The sequence below is a fragment of the Tinamus guttatus genome, unplaced genomic scaffold, assembly GCF_059628265.1.
Source record: "Tinamus guttatus ecotype Peru unplaced genomic scaffold, ASM5962826v1 Tinamus_guttatus_pri_ptg000497l, whole genome shotgun sequence".
NCBI classification, from domain to species: domain Eukaryota; kingdom Metazoa; phylum Chordata; class Aves; order Tinamiformes; family Tinamidae; genus Tinamus; species Tinamus guttatus.
This window is the reverse complement of record NW_028289031.1, coordinates 2,871,289-2,887,987: the sequence shown is the minus strand read 5'-3', so window position 1 is coordinate 2,887,987 and position 16,699 is coordinate 2,871,289. Positions and strand designations below refer to the sequence as shown.

At 46.9% G+C, this 16,699-nt stretch overlaps 1 protein-coding gene across 2 annotated transcripts in view; it reads left to right on the top strand.

The window, feature by feature from the left end:
- Nucleotides 1-13,091: 13,091 nt before the first annotated feature.
- The window catches only part of KIAA0319 (KIAA0319 ortholog), a 35,027-nt gene continuing 31,419 nt past the window's right edge, over nt 13,092-16,699 (top strand). For both annotated transcript variants that reach the window (XM_088533409.1, XM_088533407.1), the window contains exon 1: nt 13,092-13,252. In XM_088533409.1, the coding sequence (XP_088389535.1) occupies nt 13,204-13,252 (49 nt within the window). In that variant the 5' untranslated portion in view covers nt 13,092-13,203. The remainder of the gene's footprint in view (nt 13,253-16,699) is intronic.

The window sequence follows — 16,699 nt, the reverse complement described above, 5'->3', positions numbered from 1 at the left end:
AAGTTCATTTGATAACTACAGGAGCAGACAGGACATCTAAAATCCCTAGATGAGAACAGAAGCACCATTACCGGTATGGTGGCGACACCTGCCGTGCCTATTGCTGTGGCTCCTGTGCACGCTCCAGCCCTATAGATCCTGAGAGATACATTAAATCAGTGCAGAGAGATAGAAACAGTTAGCAAGGAAGGAAAGAAGTTGAAAGAAGCCCAGAAGCAGATGGGCCATGTTTGGATGAGGAAACTGTACTTTTCAGTTATGTCAGCTCAGCAAGACCAAACAACTCTCCAAGGTCATATTTTAGTGTGTTTTTACCCAATGTCAGGTGTCCCAGTACAAAATCCTACTGAAGACAGCGTAAAATCCTACAGTGCATGCTGATGCTGTCTTGAAATATATGGGGCAGGTAAAGCTCAAGCAGGGGTTAAAAGTGACTTTGCTTCATGTCATGAAGGTAAAAATTAATGGAGGCTAATTAATAGCAATTACAAAAGAGCATCTTTTTATTTATTGGAGATAAGACCCTGAGAAAAACTACAACCCCAGCCATTAGGAAGCCATCAGCGTAACACCAACATTTCTGCAAAGGTTGAGAAAGCCGGGCACTTAAATGGGAAATGTGGTAGGCAGCAACGTTGCTAAATTACAACACTTCGAGGGGAGGTAATACTGTTATCTGTGACAACTCACAGCAAAATCACCGGTGCGCCTTATTAATGTGGTGATGCACAAGTGGAAAGAAATTCAGCTACTGATATAGGGACATACTGTAATAGCAGTGTTTTGAATACGGAAAGAGTATTCCTCTGAGGAATAACATTCTGAAGGATAGCACACTTTAAGGAGAGAAATAAAGGTTTATACTATGCTCTTCTCACGTTGTGTGCTGTTGTTAGAATTCCTGATGCTGCCACAGGTGGGAGAGAGAAGCTTGTAATAACCTACATGGATATAATTTGTGCAGGCAGAGGCTTTACCCAAACCTGGTAGCAGAAATACCCCGTAAGAACAACTGACAAAGCTGGGCAAACATGGCCAAGAAGGGGAACTCGCCTCCTAGTGACCTCCAAAAATGAAAACTGACCAATTAGAAAAAAAAAAAAAAAAAAAAAACACTCTTTCGCAGTGTTGGCAGAACTTTCCCCCCTCCCCTCAAAAAAATCCTATTTATTTTTTATTTTTACATTATTCTCTTTTACGTTTTTTAAGAAGCAAGAGGGATTGTTCTTCAATAAGTGTAACAAAACCTCACAAAGTTCTGGTAACCCAACTATGGCCTCTCAGTGCCCCAGTCATCCGTGGGGCCACGTGGGGCGCATGTGAGAGGCAGGTGCCAAAGTGCCCCGGGATGTTCCCTCGGGTGATGACAGCTGCCCGGGGCTTTTTGTCTGGCCAAATAACTGCACTCATTGTGGAAAGGCAGATGGAAGTAACCAGATCAGCATTCACGCAGGTGGCTACAGTTTGCGGCTTTAGAGGTCTTCAGGTAGAGTTACAGCGCGCTAAGCCCCTTACTTCATCAGCCTTAAGCCTATTAGCTCATCAGCTCATCAGTGAAAGGCAAGACCTGGCTCAGCACAAAAATGCCGTCCTAGCTCAACCATCTGCAGCAAACCCACTTTCTTGTGCTCTTCCTCCGCCATGGAGCATTTCTGGAGTTTACAGACTGTGAGTGGGCTGTTTGTGAGCGTCGGGGGCACTGGATCAGCTCCTCCCGTGTGAGGAGAGGAAAGGGAAGCAGAGTTCCCGCTCTGATTCTCTCGCTAATGCTGTCGTCACTGAGCTGGTGGGATGCACCTCCTTGCAGGACGAGCAGAGGCCTTGTCTCCCCAAGCCTGTGCCACACTAAGCTACATTTTTGCACACTTGAGCAGCTCACTGAAAAGCTGCTGGCTCTGGGCATACCAGTGAATGTTCCCTCTTGCAGAAGACGCAAAAGATCTTGTGCAGACCCATCTGGTGCTTTTACAGTTAGTAAAATTAGGATCTTGCAACCCTGCAAAGCATATGGGTACCAACCTTAACAGGCTTGTGCAACTTAGCACAAAATCTTCATGGTTGAAGTTTGAAATTCAAAGCTCTTCCTATTTTATCTCACTTGAAAACGAAACTGCTTGCTTGAAATGATGCTGCGAGAGGCCAGCTTAACCCAGCTCTTGTCTGTGGAACGTGGGCTCTGGTCTTGAGTTGAAAAGGTTCTTCTGCCATGCAGAAACAGGCCAATTATTTTGGAGTGCGATTGTAAGAAGCAAAGAAAGAAACAATTTCTGCATGTTCTGACTGCAAATGTGCTGTCGTTGCTCAGCAGAGAATGTGAATGAGGATGAAACGGGGTAGAGCAACATCAAAGAGAAAGAAATGCTGAACATATTATTGAAAAGCGGTGCTGAGTAAGGTATGGGTACTTCTACATAGGCTTTAGACAGAGGTGTTTTCACTAGGGTGCAAGGCTTTGCCAGCTGATCAGGCATCTAATCCTTATAGAAGAAAGGAGGAACCAGAAGGACAGCAGATAGAGGACACCTGGCCAGGGGTGCTCGAGAAGAGCAGAGGAGAGGTGCCACGCTCTGCCCTTCTCCAGCTGCAGCAACCCCTTGTGCGCGTGGCTGCCGTGGGAAGCGCTCAATTCCTAATGAGAACCCCAAAACGCTGCACTTGAGCGGCCATGATGGCACCAGGGCCCAACAGGAAGGTGGTGGGAGGCCGGGCTCAACCTTGCGCACCCTAGGGAAAAACTGGGCGTCTTCCTCCTCTGTGCAGGGGTGCCTCGGCCTTCCCCCGGCTGCACTGCTGGCCTTCCAGGGAAGGCGGCATCAGGGCAAGTCACCAGGCAAACAGGAGTCGGCGGGGGGAAGGATTAAATAATAATAAGGATGAAGGGAAAGCAGAGACAAAAGCTCAGCACTGTTTATTAATAAACGAGGGGGCGCACCCCGCGCCCGTCCTGGGCTGACGCGCTGTCCTCTGCGGCCCGCTCCAGCCCGGCTCGGCCCGTGACGAGGGGCGGCCGCGCTCCGGGCCATGCCGGCGGCTCCGCCGCGCGGCGGCCGCGCCCCCTCCCCAAGATGGAGGAGCGGCGCCTCCGCCCCTCCGCGCCGCAGGGCCGGCCCCGATCCCGACCCCACCGGGCGCCGCCGCCGCCCGGGCAGCGCCGGGAGCCGCCGCAGGTAACGGGGCCTCCTCGCGGAGCGGCGACCGGGGCCGAGCCGAGGGCCGGCGCCTGCTCCGCCGCGGCGCGGGGGCGGGCGGCACTTCCGCGGCGCCGGGAGCCCTGCGCCCGCCGCCAGGTAGGGCCGCGGCGGGACCCTGCGGCGCCGGGATGCTGAGGGCTCTGCGGGGAGCGTGGGCACGGTTACTTGGTATTACTGTTGCCGCTAGCATTAATATTTGCTGTTTATTCCTCTGTGCATGTTGTGTGTGCTACCTGTTGGGCTGGGAGCATGGGGAGGAGCAGCCGCGGGCTGCCACCTGTGCCGAGGGAATGCGAATATGTTCGGATATTTAATTTTTCATTATTATTTGTTGTTGTTTTGTTTTAAGGCACAAACGCTTTTCGTGGAGACTTTCCCGCGGCGGAGCCGAGGCGTCGCGGCGTTTCCCTGCGGGTCTCCTAGGAGCACGGGGATATCGCTGGCTGCTGCGCCGCGGCCCCCGAGTGCTTGTGGCGCTGCCGTGTGGGCTGCCGAACGCCCCGTGGGGCTGTGTGGCGGGCGGTAAAGCAGCGCCTAAACAAAAGGAGATTTTTAGGTGCAATGTTTTTATTATTAATTAATTATGAGCGCTTTTCTGGGTGCCATGAGCTTGTGGAGGCTTTACAAGCGCAGCAGGCGGTGCTCGGACCCCTTTCGGCCTGCTCGTTTGAGCAGATCATCTGTGAACTAGGCAGTCCTGCTGCTCCCTGCCTATTTGCACACCTGTGCTGGAGGAGCAGCCTCGCGTGCCTTCTACCGGGCTCTCCAGCAACCTGGCGGAGTCGATGCGGGTTGTGCTGGCTTCTAACTGTGGGTTGTTGTATCTGCCTTTGCTGTTTTAATGTTTTCTGGTAGGAGCCTGATGCTGAGCAGCACAGCTCCGGAAAATGCTTGCTCTGTGGAATTACTCGCTCATCTTGTCCTGCAAGGTTGGCCGTTGCAGTGGATGCTCCGCGATTGTCTTGAGCCAAATATGCATCTTTAAAAAGTCAACCTAGTAAAAATTGGATTGGTGGTATTGCCTGTAGTGATTATGGTAGCTCAGGTGCTGGGGGTTGAGCTGCTCGGTGTGTTACATGTCAAATTGTGCCCCTGAGCAGGGCAGGCATGGTTGAGAGTAAATATGTGCAAGGGCCGACACGTTCCCCTGGAGAGCAAGGCAGAGGAAAATGCCATGTAGTCCTGATTTGATGCTGTTGAAGCCAAGGGGACTTGCAGTCAGGAGTGGCCTGTGGGCGAGATTTGGCTCTGGGGTGTCTGCACAGTCTAGCCCTCCTCCCCGTTTTTGCACAGGGAGTGGTGAGTGGAAAGGTGTGTAATGCTTTGGAATGCTTCAGGCTCCCAAGGAAACACACGTGGATGTGAATCAGTTGCCTCTTGAGTAATCTTGGTGCCCTCCTGGAGATGCTGTAGCTTAGTTGTGCCCTGCCTGCAGCGAGGTCTCGCTGCGCTGCTTGTGGGTGTGATCTGGTCAGGAAGAGGTGGCTCTTCATTTCAATGGCGTGGGGACCAGGCGACTGTCACGTTCCTGAGAAGCTGTTAGCAGCATGTCCTTCAGGAACAGCTTAAATATAGCTGGTTTTCCTGCCCCTGAAGCCTGTTTCAGGTGAAGCCCTTCAGGCCCCTTCAGCTGCACCTCCTGTGAGGGAGGACGTGCTTTGCTTGCTGCCGGCTCCTTGCCTTTGTGGTGCACGTCTTCTTCAAACCATGTGGTGATGGCCTGTGTTTTGCTAGTTTTTGGTGCTGCTACTAAATGTATACCCTTACTAGAGGTTTGGGGATTAGAAGTGTGGGGTTGCAATCCAGTGCTGCGTATTCAGCGGTCTCCAATTTCAGTGCTGCAGAGGAGGTACAGAACTGCTTTAATGGATATCGTGTCCATGGGGAGAAATCCTTCCTACTGCCAGGCAGGTAGCATTTAGTTAACGTCCCAGAGTGGTGTGTATTTTTTTTTATACAATCTGTAATGTAATTTGAGTGCAAATATTGTTGTTTTTTGTATAAATATCTAATCTCTTTCTGGACAGGGCCAGGCTGTGACTACCAAGTGTTTAGGAGCATAGATAACATTAGCGCAACCCAGATGGAGAAGATATGAATGTTTATCTGTTTATGGAGAAGATATAAATGTTAGAATCCTTTTGTTGGATAGGCAAAAGAAGTGGTTGACTCTGGTCCTAATGCATTCTCCTCCAAAAATCTGTTGTGTGTCAATTTATTGACTCTGCTGTGTGTTGTAGGGATTTCCATGGGAAAGCATCAGCGGAGTTTAAAAGGAAAAGCAAGCTGAGTTGTCTGAGGTGGGGCTGGCCAGGTTTGCCTTTGGTGTGGGTGGTTTCTGTAGCTTTGCCTTCTGCCCGTTGTACGTTGTCCTTTTTACAGCTCCGGGCACCCTCCCATTGCTGCCCTGTTTGCTTGCAAAGACTGAAGAAGTGATGCTCTGTGTGCCTAAACAAACACGTAGCCTTCGGGCCAGCAGAGCTAATGAAGCTTTCTGTGAACTTGCCTCTGGAGGCTGATGGACTTTTCAGGCTGTGTTGATGATACGACATGAGGGCAGCTATCTTCACGTATTGAAACTGGGTGACAATCTTTTAATGTTCCTAGGGCAGGCCTGTAAAATTCCAGATTGCAGTTTGGCCTCTCCTGGCTTTCTTGTTTTTACACATTTGGTAGGAACATGGATGCCTTCTTGTCCTCTGCTCTTTTGTTGAATTTGGGTGAAATTGGGCAATCGTGACTTAAAAAGTACCATAAATAAAATGAGGATCCATAGACACAGAATGGGTACGTGAGCTTTTTTTCTGCTGGATATGCCAGGCTGGCAATGGGCATAAAACTTGGCATAGTTGTGTGGGTGAAAAGACCTTGCTCCCCCCTCACTTTTCTTGGCCACAAAAATCGACTGCCTGTCCCTCTGCTTGGGTATCGATATGTGAGGCTTCAACCTGGGAGTGGATGCACAAAATGCAGCTTCGGTTGGAATCTTCTCTTGGAAATGGCAAAATAACAAGGCATGAATGGTTTATGCAATTTGCCTGTAAGATTTTGGCTTTCCTGGCAACCTACATGAGCCTTTTCTCCTGCAGTGCCTGCGGTTCCATCTCGGGTAGTGGCTGGATGTTCAGTGCTCTAATCCCAACAGTGTTTAATTAGTTGTGTGGATGATACTGCTTAACTTTCTTGAGCCTGTCCCTCGAGGTCTATGAAGAGCTCTTGATGGTTACTGTGAGTTAGATGCACTCACATTACTTCGAAGCCCTGTTTTCTGATGCTCTATTCCTGTAGTATAAAAAGATAATCTGAAATCCCAGTGGGTCCATTTGACTTCAGCTATCATATCATTGCTTCATTTACTGCCAAGGTATTGTTAACCAGCAGAAGTAATATTAGTCACCTGAAGGCCGTAAAACCAGGAATGCTACTTTCCATTTTAAGTAAAGTAAGCTCAAAAAAAACCAAAAAGGCAGTAAAATTTGAATTTTAATATAATAATTCCGTGTCTTCATTAAAAAATGTTTACATCACAACTACCATTACCAGTATAATTTTAAAATGAAATTCAGTAGTAGTTTTAATTGCAAAACTTCAAATTGCACTGTGCAATGCATAATGTAAAATCTTTTGGTTTCAGTCTGTGGCTGGTGTTGCATTGGCTGAAGTTGCTTCTGTTTTAAGACAACCTTATGTGTTTGTGCGACATCTGGCCTCTACTTTCTGGAGGTGCCACGTGCTTGCCATTTTCTTTGACTGTCATTGATGGTCTTTGTGTTTATCACTTCTAACATCAGTGTTTATGGTTCCCATACAATATATTTAAGATCTCCAGACCTGCAAATACTGCCTTTGATGCTTAGGTAGACGGCTAGTTACAAGTAGAGTTGATTTCAAGTATCAGATGTTAAATAGCATCCTTTTCAGCTAAAAAGGTTCAAATATCATGAGGGGGTTTCCTAAACCTGAGGTCTCCTAAATCCTGACATTGACTTAAATGGGGTCATGACCTCATCCTATGAGGACCTTTAAAAAAGACGATACTTAGGGTCTTTTAAAATTAATTAAATTAAAATTTAAAATTAATTAAATTAAAATTTTAAATTAATTAAAATTAATTTTAGGGTCTGTACCTTCTAGGTTCAGATTGTTAGGGCTTTCTCTGTAGTAACAGGAATGGAAGTTTTCTCTTTCTACTGAAAGCTGAGATTTTTACGTAGCTACTTCAGCTCAGGAAATGGCAGTTAAAGGAAAGCTGCAAAAATCCTGGGATATGCAAAATGACAATGATGATTTAAATCTATGGATGCTTTTTATTTTTGAGGGATTATAGTATGAGCAGGAAGGGGAAAAAAAAAAAGAAAAGAAAAACTCTTACCTTCATCTCATAACAGCAAAGTTCTAGTTTTAGTACATGGCTAATGGAAATTTTTGACCTTGAACAAGCAGAAAAGTACATTCTTGTTTTTTTGTGTGCTTCTCTGATCAGTTAGTCCTCCTTAAATACCACATGAGTGTTTTTCTGTCTTCTAACTCTCCTTAAAAGCTATCTCGGTTTCTGCAGAAGCAGCACCCCTGTCCTGTGGGTTGCCCCTGTGCCACAGAAGGGTGTCTGTGCGCGTGGTCCCATTCCGGCTTCTTGGCCGCCCGGCGAGCCAGCCGTGGTTGTTGCTTCCTGCCTAATGACACGCTGTGAAGTGGGTCCAGACCGCACGGCTTCATCGCCCAAGCTTTCAGTCAGTAACAAATTCAGGCCCGAGTTCAAGCCTGGAAAGGATTCACACACCCTTTTCTGCTAAATCTCTTTGCCTATCTCTATTTTTCCATCTTAAGCTCAAACTTGATGTTTTTTGTACGTGTGGGCTATCTGTTCCCCTAGGCTGTTTTCTTGTTGTAAAAATCGGAGGTGGAGCAGGCTGGCCAGGAGTCAGATAGAGGATGGAGGATGCTCTGTCTCGCCTGCGGGCAGTGGAAGGGACCAGGCAGCACCTCAGTGCTGAGCAGGTATCCGTGCTGCAAATAAAACAGGAACAGTTCTGAGGAATTCTGACTTATTTCCCCTTTTTATCATATGCCATAACCTGATGTGGATCCTGGCACTAATAATGGTGCTTCAGTTTGTCAGCAGAGTAATTTTGCTACTCATTGATTTTTCCTGTAAATTATTCTTGCTAGTGCGCAGCCCTGTCAAGCACCTCATCTTTGGAGGTTCCTCTGTTCACTGTCTCCACAGCAATCATCGTAAGGGCTGCTTAAGTCCTGTAGGGTAAAATGACCCTTTCCACAAAGCTATTTTGTTTGGTTTGTGCAGCTGATAGAGTTGAGCCCTTGGAGGAGCAGTGGATGTCAGTGATGGCGCAGCCCGTTCAGTGTAACCTGGGACAGGCTGTTCTCACCTCATCAGTCCACTGCTTTATCACCATTACCTTGCTGTTTGTGCTCTTAGCTTGACCAAGAGAATGGAGGATTGAGTTGGTCCATAAGGCTGATCTAGACATCAGCCTTCAGCAAGACATGTGGGAGCCCCTCTGCATAAAGCTGCAGCTTCGTGTGTAGATGTTGTGGCTGGAGTGAAGAACTTCCCATGCAGCGCTGTGGCTCTGCTGTAGCTACAGAGATACCTGCTGTTAAAAAAAAAATGTGTGTGGAGGGTGGCTTTCAAAGTTCACAGTTGCTGATGTGCCCAATGTCTCCAACACCTGTTGCAGAGGGTTTGAAAATTATCCCCTTTAATTAGATCCCTAACCTGCGGCTATTTTGTTGATGTGAGTTAGTATAGTATATTTAATGCTAGGATTTCTTGTGCCTGCCTTGAGATTTTTATCTGTGATATGTGGGGTAAACGCTGCTGTCATGAGGTGTCACGCTGGCATCACGAGGCTTCCCTCTACAGTGTTAATGTTCAGTTATTAATTAATCAGCTCAGGTATGAATACAAGTACAGTAACTGATGAATTATCTAGTTAAGGTGCTTGGGAGGGATTCATAAAGGGTTCTTGCACGTTACATTCAATAGGAATATTTAACAATATATATTTATTTGAAGACTTTCCCATTAAGTGAAAGAGAGCCTAGTAAGTAATGTGTTCGTTCATTCTGCCATCTGCTTTCTAGAAGAGAAGCTGTCAGTTAAGAAAGAGGGGTTTTGCTTCAGCTGTGGCGTATGTTTGCAGTTGGGGGTATTTCTCATGGCACGTTCCCTAGCCGTGCTGATGACCAGCAAGGCCGGGAGATGAGAAGCCCCTCTTTGCCTTTGCCGTCAGCGTTAGGCTGCCCAGGCCCAGTTTCAGAGCCCTCGTTCTCCTGGAGATTTCAGCTGTCCACCTTTGCTCTCTGGCCGTTTTCATCACACACTGGTTTCTGCCTCTGATTTTCCCAGCTTGAAGGGATGTTGCTGCTCTTGCAGGGCACCCGTGTCTGGCCTTACACTGTGGTCGCTGTTGTGCAGCGCTGGGATTTAGTGCGTCCCCAGACACAGGTAACGCAGCCTGTGCACGTTTCTACTGCTCTAGCCCTGGTCTGACTGTGTGTAGGAGATGTCGAGTGCTTCTGCTGGCTTCTCCCCTTTCTCACTCCAACTTAAAATCCTGGAGTCTGCCTTGCAGCCCAGGCGAATCAAAACACAGAGTGCGACTTGGTGCGGAGGAGAGGGGGCCGCCAGCAATTCCTTTCCTTGGAGCAAGGAAAGGAAAGGAGCTGCACTTCCTGCTTCGCCCCTTGCCTACCTAAAGGCGCTGTGGTCGTGAGCAGCAGCCACGTGTGCTTACGGGGTCGTAAATGTAAAGTGCTCGTCTTGGGTTTTCTGTGCAAAATCCCTCCTCCTCGGGTCGGCCGGAGCACAGCTGAGAGCTGCCAGCTGGAGCTGCACAAGTGTCACTGCTTCCAGAGTCAGGCTGCAGGTGTTTTAGCCACGTATAAAGCTGTCCGTGTGCTTCTCAAGGCCGCCATCCCTCACCCAGTTCAGAGTACAAGTCAGATGGAGCCGTTCAGAGCCGAGAAGATTTGAAGTCAGAGCCAGCAGCGCTGCCTGCTCGTTTTGCTGTGGGGGTGATGGGCTTTGTGAGAAGAGTGAAGGTCAGAGATTTAGCTGGAAAAAGAATCTCTTGGCCCGAGTTATTTTAACTTCTGCAGCCTCATGGCCCGCCTTCTATGTGATTTTTAAGGTCTCGTTTTTACGTGTGAACTTGTGGTGGGCAGAGCAGGGAAGATCGGAGGAGCACTACATGCATATGCAATGGCTGTGAATATTTTAAGTGTTTACCATCCTAATTCATCATACTCCTAACTATTTAAAGAAAATTCTCCTTTTCTGGTACTGATGTTTTCTTTTGTGGGCCAGAGGCCGGGTACTCAATTTTGTGCACGTGTGCCTTGTGTCTGGGCTTGGTCCTATAATGGGAAAGGCAAGCTCATTTTCTAGGGAAGTCAAGCTTTTTATTGCATAGAAACCAAACAGCAGTAGAGATGTGTTGCTATAAAGAGGCGTAGAAAAAGGCAGTGCTCCTTTTGTGTAAAAGCTGTATTCCTCGTACTATATAGGATATAAGGGTTCTGTGGCAAGGGTGCATACATACAGTCAATCTGGCACCTGCAGCTTTGGTAACTTTCTCTTATTTGTATTAAGAAGATATAATTTTGCTGCAAGTCACTTTTTTATTATTTTTTTAAATATTTTTTTCAGGAGATGTACACAGAATGAGTCCTTAAGTGTCCAAATCCAGGACACTCAATGCAGCAAAGATCAGGATCATCAGGCACCCCTTTCGTGGGAAGCTGACACTTGTCTCCTTTGAGTGGCAGTGAGATAGTAAAGGTCTTGCTTAGGAAAATTAAATTCTGTAAAGCAGAATTCTGTTAAATTCTGTTAAACAGGATTATTCTTCTCTCTTCTGATCAGGCTTAATTTTGACCTCCCGATGTTCTGATTGCAAGCCTGATGCCTTTTTCCTTAGGCTAAAGGACTGAAACTGTCTTTTTTTTTTTTTTTTTTCTCCCTGTCTGGCTCAGTGCGTTATTTCTAGAAATTAGTGAAGCTTGCAGCAAACGCCTAATACAGGTCTGCAGAGATCCCAGGTTCCAGTAAGGGGTTGTGTTGCAAACTGCACCTTTTGGTGGTAGCAGCTCTTGCATGTGGAACAGATTTCCCCAGAAAAGGGGAAAAGGCCCTGTTAGAAATGAGGATCTTGCTGACTCGCTGCGCGTGTTATCTCCTCCCTCCCCAGCCTGCGGAGGTCTTTGGGGATGTCCATTATTAGGGTTGGAAATGCAGATGGAGTTGTCCATCCTGTCCATGTTCCTCTTTCTCAAAAGCTACAAAAACGTCCCCAAAGCTGTGCAGGTAGACGTGTGCTGATGGGTTCAGCTGGAAAGGCTTAGGAAATGGCCTCTTCCCCCCCGGAGGTGCCTGTGTGCGCAGCGGGGGCCGGGGTTGCGGCGCCAGCTCCGCGGTTCGTTTCGGTGCGCGCTGGAACCGCTTCTGTTTGCACCGCATCTGCAGTGAGAGAGGGGGGTGACGCTCTGCATGGCAGGGCTGGCACAAAAACTCTGCCTTCCCGCGCTTGAGTGTTGGTTTTTATTCTGCTGCTGCTGACCCCTTTGCTGCCCAGGGCTCGGTCATTTCTGTGGTCGCGTTCCCGCTGGGAGCATGGGATGGTTTGACTGGAAAAATGACAAGTTTGGGGGTTCCTGCCTGTTACAAAACCAAATAATTATACAGGTGGTGGAAGGGCAGGAGAGCAGCTGAGGAACGAGAGAGGGTCGGAAACGGCCCTGTCGCTGAAGGGTTTGTTAGGTGGGAGTACGAACTGGAAGCTTTTTTACAACCTGTTGCTCTTTCTAAGGCAAAACCTTCCTAAATCCTTCCAGTTCACCACCTAGGCACACAGCTATGTATGTTCTGACAGGAATTGCTTCCTTGCTTCCCGAGAGAGCATGTAATTGCAGATATCAAAATACTGCTATACCTGAAGCTTTTTTTTTTTTTTTTTTCTTTTGGTGACAGTTACTTCTTGTGATTAGAGATGACTTTTCATTTCAGATGAGCAGCGTTTAAATAAATTGAGCAGCCCACTTACTTGTCAATGTTCTTTGCAGCTCTCGCAGGGAAGCTAGGGAAGGGACTGTGATTGCTTTCCTGACAGAACAGAGGTCCTGAAAGTCAGATTATATTTTAAATTAAGTATCCGGCTTTTGGGAAGTCAATAATAGTGTTTCCTGGTCTTGTAGAGCGCTTGCCAGAAGCCCTATCTTTTTGCATTTGGGACTTGGTTTTAAATCTAATTTATCCTTTCTGTTTTTAAGGCTTCTTTGAAACGGCAGCTAGCGTGTGGGCTCCCTGGTGGTTTATTTCTTCCAGATGTAGTGGTCATTTTGCTTATACCTGGAGCAGAAAGAGTGTTTGCGCCATAGATTTGCGGGGAAAAACAAAAGTTTCAGACGATGCTGTTACTCCTGTGCTCCTTAAGAATCCCGGGGAGGTGCGTGCCGGCCTTTCCCCAGCTGCTGGCTGGAGCGCTGCCTCCAGAGCCGCCTTCGCAGCAGCACCGTGGCACCGACCGTGCCGAGCACTGCCGGGCGGCTTGCGCTGCCTGCCGCCTCCCAGCTACAGCCACAGGCAAACCTCGCTCCGCCGGAAAACTGCGGCCAGGATATTTGTGGTTTTGGAGGTTAAGAAGCCCGGGCGTAAAGCTCTGTGCGAAGCACGCGCGTGTGTCTAGAGAATGAGGCTTTCGGGTAGGTGATTTGTTCTGTATCTTCCTCGTGCCTGATTTGCCCTGTCATCCATCACGAAGAAGCCAGGAGGTAACGGTGAAGGCTGCGTCTAACCTGCCTGCCTGCTTTTGCTGTGCCCTTCTCATTAACGCTCCCTTCTGACCTCTCTCTCCTCCTGTGCTGTCTCTTGCAGTGCTTCACGGCCACGGCAGGACACTAAACGTTATTAGAGGAAACCGAAGCTAAAGCCCTATGATTTCCACGCAGCTGGCTGCGAGAGCAGTGGTCGCTGCCTTCCTGGTGCAGCATGGCATTTGGACTCGCTATTCTCTGCCTGTTACTATGGGCGATACCAGGTAGGAGTTTCCTTCTTGTGTGTCTGAGTCGCGCAGCGCGAGCGAAGCAGACGGTTCTGAGCGTGTGTGTGTGTGTTTGTGTGTGTGTGTTTGTGTGTGTGTGGATGCAGTCCGAGTAAGCTGAGAGCTGGAAGCTGGTGTGGCTCCTTGCTGGAAAAGCTCTCGTGGCCATTTGGAGTTATTTCTGCAGGGCTCTGCTACGCTGATTTCGGAGGAGACGTGCAGGGCAAGAGCGGGGAGCGATCCAGGAGATTTTTCTCTCATTTTCTTTCCTGAGGCAGCCGTATTTAGGAGGTAACTGATAGTAGTAGAGAAGAAAGAAGGGTGTAGGATAGGAAGATCAGAAGCATCAACAAAACAAGAGAGGAAAACGTTATTGGCTGTATACATAGAAGAGGTGCCACGGGCAAAGACAGTATCTTAAGAAACTGAATAATGCAGGCATATTACTTGTGTTCTGCAGTTTTTTTGTTTTGTTTTGTTTTTTGTTCTGAAGAGCCCTAAGGCCTTCATCATGAATCGCAGAAGTGCTTTTGTTCTCGTTTTCCCCTTCCCATACCTGTTCAAACACACTAAAATTATTTTCAAGGACCACAGGGAAATACTGTAAGTTTCAGCTTCCAGCCATAGTGGTTAGCACTTGGCTGTAGGTAAGTTATTTCCATAATCAGACTGGTGAAATGGTAATTCTTAATACTGCCTCTGTCATAGGGAAATTTAATCTGATGTGGATGATCTTGACATGGAAAGTACAGAACAGTAAGTGTGAACACAGGCTTTACTTTTTTGAATTCTGTTTATAGGGGTACTGGCAGTATCTATATTAGCAACAACTGAGAAAATAATTCTCAGCTATTTGGCTTTCCTCTCGTGCGATACTAACAGGATTGGCCCTTTAATAAGGGAGATCCTTGCTAATGCATTGAGGCTTAAATTGACTACTAAATTTGGAAATGATGGGAAATAGAGATAGGCGTTAACTACAGATGTGCTGGCATCTGGTCTGAAATAGTCCTCAGGATCACAGTGACGATCTCACAGTGCAAAGGATTTGAAGAAAAGGTTTTGTTATTTTGTGTTGTAAGCAACACATTCTTACCTTTTATTTATAAACTAACAAATAAAATCATGTCCTGTGAGATATCACTGAGTTCCTACTAGAGAATCCATGGCAGTATCTTTTTTAAAAAAAATAATAATGGGAAATATTCATGTGTGGTGGATGCTGAATTGTTTTTGTAAAGAATGTCACAACTTATGCTTTTGATAATACTGTTAATTGTTGGCAGGCTAAGATATTGGTCATGTATACACAGAAAGCTTTGCTTTTATTCTTAGGTGCATTTTTGCTATGTTTTCTTGATTTATTTGAGAACAAAGCAATTACACTCAGACCTCTGGCTGTATTCCAAGCCTCTCTCCATATCTTGGGCATCTGTGCACAATGTTTAGGAGGAAATACATTTTAGTATCACTCCTTCTTTTGTTTATTTACTTCTACATTGATAAGTTGCTGGTATTTTCCATCCAATTAAGATCAACTCTGATTGAAGTGGAAGGGCCTTGTTGATTTGCCAGGATGTGTTTGCTGTAATACATTAATAAATGCTCATCTCTGTCATGTCAAAAGGATTTTTTTTTTTTCAGGGAAAGCTTCAAGGTGAATTATCTCAGGCTCAGAAAACTGCTAGACATTCATTCTGTTTTTGTTATTGTTGTTGTTGTTGTTTGCTTGTTTGTTTTGTTCTGTTTTCTCTATCCATGAGCTTGTCTCTAATACCTAGTCTTTTTAGGAGGGGGCAAGAATCCAGGAAGAACTGAGTAGTTCTCCGTTCACAACCCTTCTCCCTTTTATTTATCTATTATTTATTTTAAAGCCAAATTTCCTTGCCAGTTATGTTAATTAAGTTGATGAGAAGGCTTACTTAGTAAGAAAGGTTTGGCATTTCATCCTCGAGAAAACAGAGTAACTGGGGTTCAGGAGTGAATATCTTCGGAAGGGGGTTTGAAGAATATGCTGTGGTTTGTCAAGGGAATTGAAGTGGGCAACTACTCCCTCCTATTTAGAAAGCATTTGTTAGATTGATGACCTTTTGTGGGTGTGTGTGCGATGGCTTCTGTTGATAACTGGCTTTTTTCAGAAAAAGACAACACAGCACTAGGCAGGTCACCCAATAGATTTTGACCTGTGTCAGTGACCTTGATCAGTGCTTCTTGGGCTGGCAGTGGCAGTAAGTATTGGTGCCTTACAGGTGTGCTGCGTGTGCTGCCTCTGTCACTCGGTGTCGCGTGCAGCTAGGATGACAGACTTCCAGGCCTCTGGATGTAGCTTGGAATTGCTCTATGTAAGGTACCTTCTCATGTGGTCCAATTCCTCTGCATTACATCCATTCGTTGATGAAATCGGCTTCTCTTCGAATGGATTTGAAGTATTCTGGCCATTTGTAAAAATCAATACATGCTGTGGTAATGCATTCCAAAAAAATTATGTTTATGGATATAAATATACGATACAATATGCCATTTCATCTGAATTGAAGTTGTTTTATGCACAGCTCTGTCACTGAGAGAAGACGTGGCTTTCTGTCACAAATACACTTTACTCTGTAACTGGGAATCCAACACCTTGGATTCAGTTCAGCGTAGCTCTCCTCGTGAATAGGTGTATTATAATCTGGCATTTGATGCACATTTTGCAGAATAGCTTTGCCGAAATGCATTCCTGCAAATATCTTAAAAGCCCTGCTGACTGACTCTCAGCTTTCAGCTGCTCTGTGTTCATGTGGTGGTGCTATGTTCTGACATCAGGCATTCCAGCTGAAACACAAAGAGGCTTTGGTGGTAGCCGTGGTCATGGGTACATGTGTGCTCTGGTTGCTGCCTGCAGTCCGGCTGTTTGTTATGTGCCCAACCAGCTTCTTGGTGGGCATCACCAGCATCCCTTTCTTCATTTAATAACACACTTCCCTAGAGCATGTTGCAAACCATCAATTTTCATTCTGCTTTCCTCCGCTAGGCTTGAGCTTTGTGAGGAAGACGACCCCTTTCTTCCCATGCGCTTACCTGTGCATCAAAGGGCACTTCGAGACTTGAGTATCCCTTGGAATTAACAGTGCAGCCACTGCTCTGAGGCCCTGTGGATGGGCAGGATGTTTTAGTAGCTGTTCTGGTTCTGACAAGCATTACCTGCTTCCCAGAGAGACTAGAGGGTGTAGTGCCTGGTGATACCATTTCCAGCGTTTCTGTTGGAAGTGCTCAGGTTGCTCCTCATGGAGGGACATGAGGGTGGCAGATATGAACATGCCCTTCTGGTCTCCAGCTGCCAGTACCCGATATCACTGCTTGGACAGACAAGCATTTCTGTCACGTGGTGGAGCATACTTGGACGCTCACACCTGGTAGCTCTTCAGGACCCTCAGTCACGTAGCAGAGAAAGCTCTGAGCTTC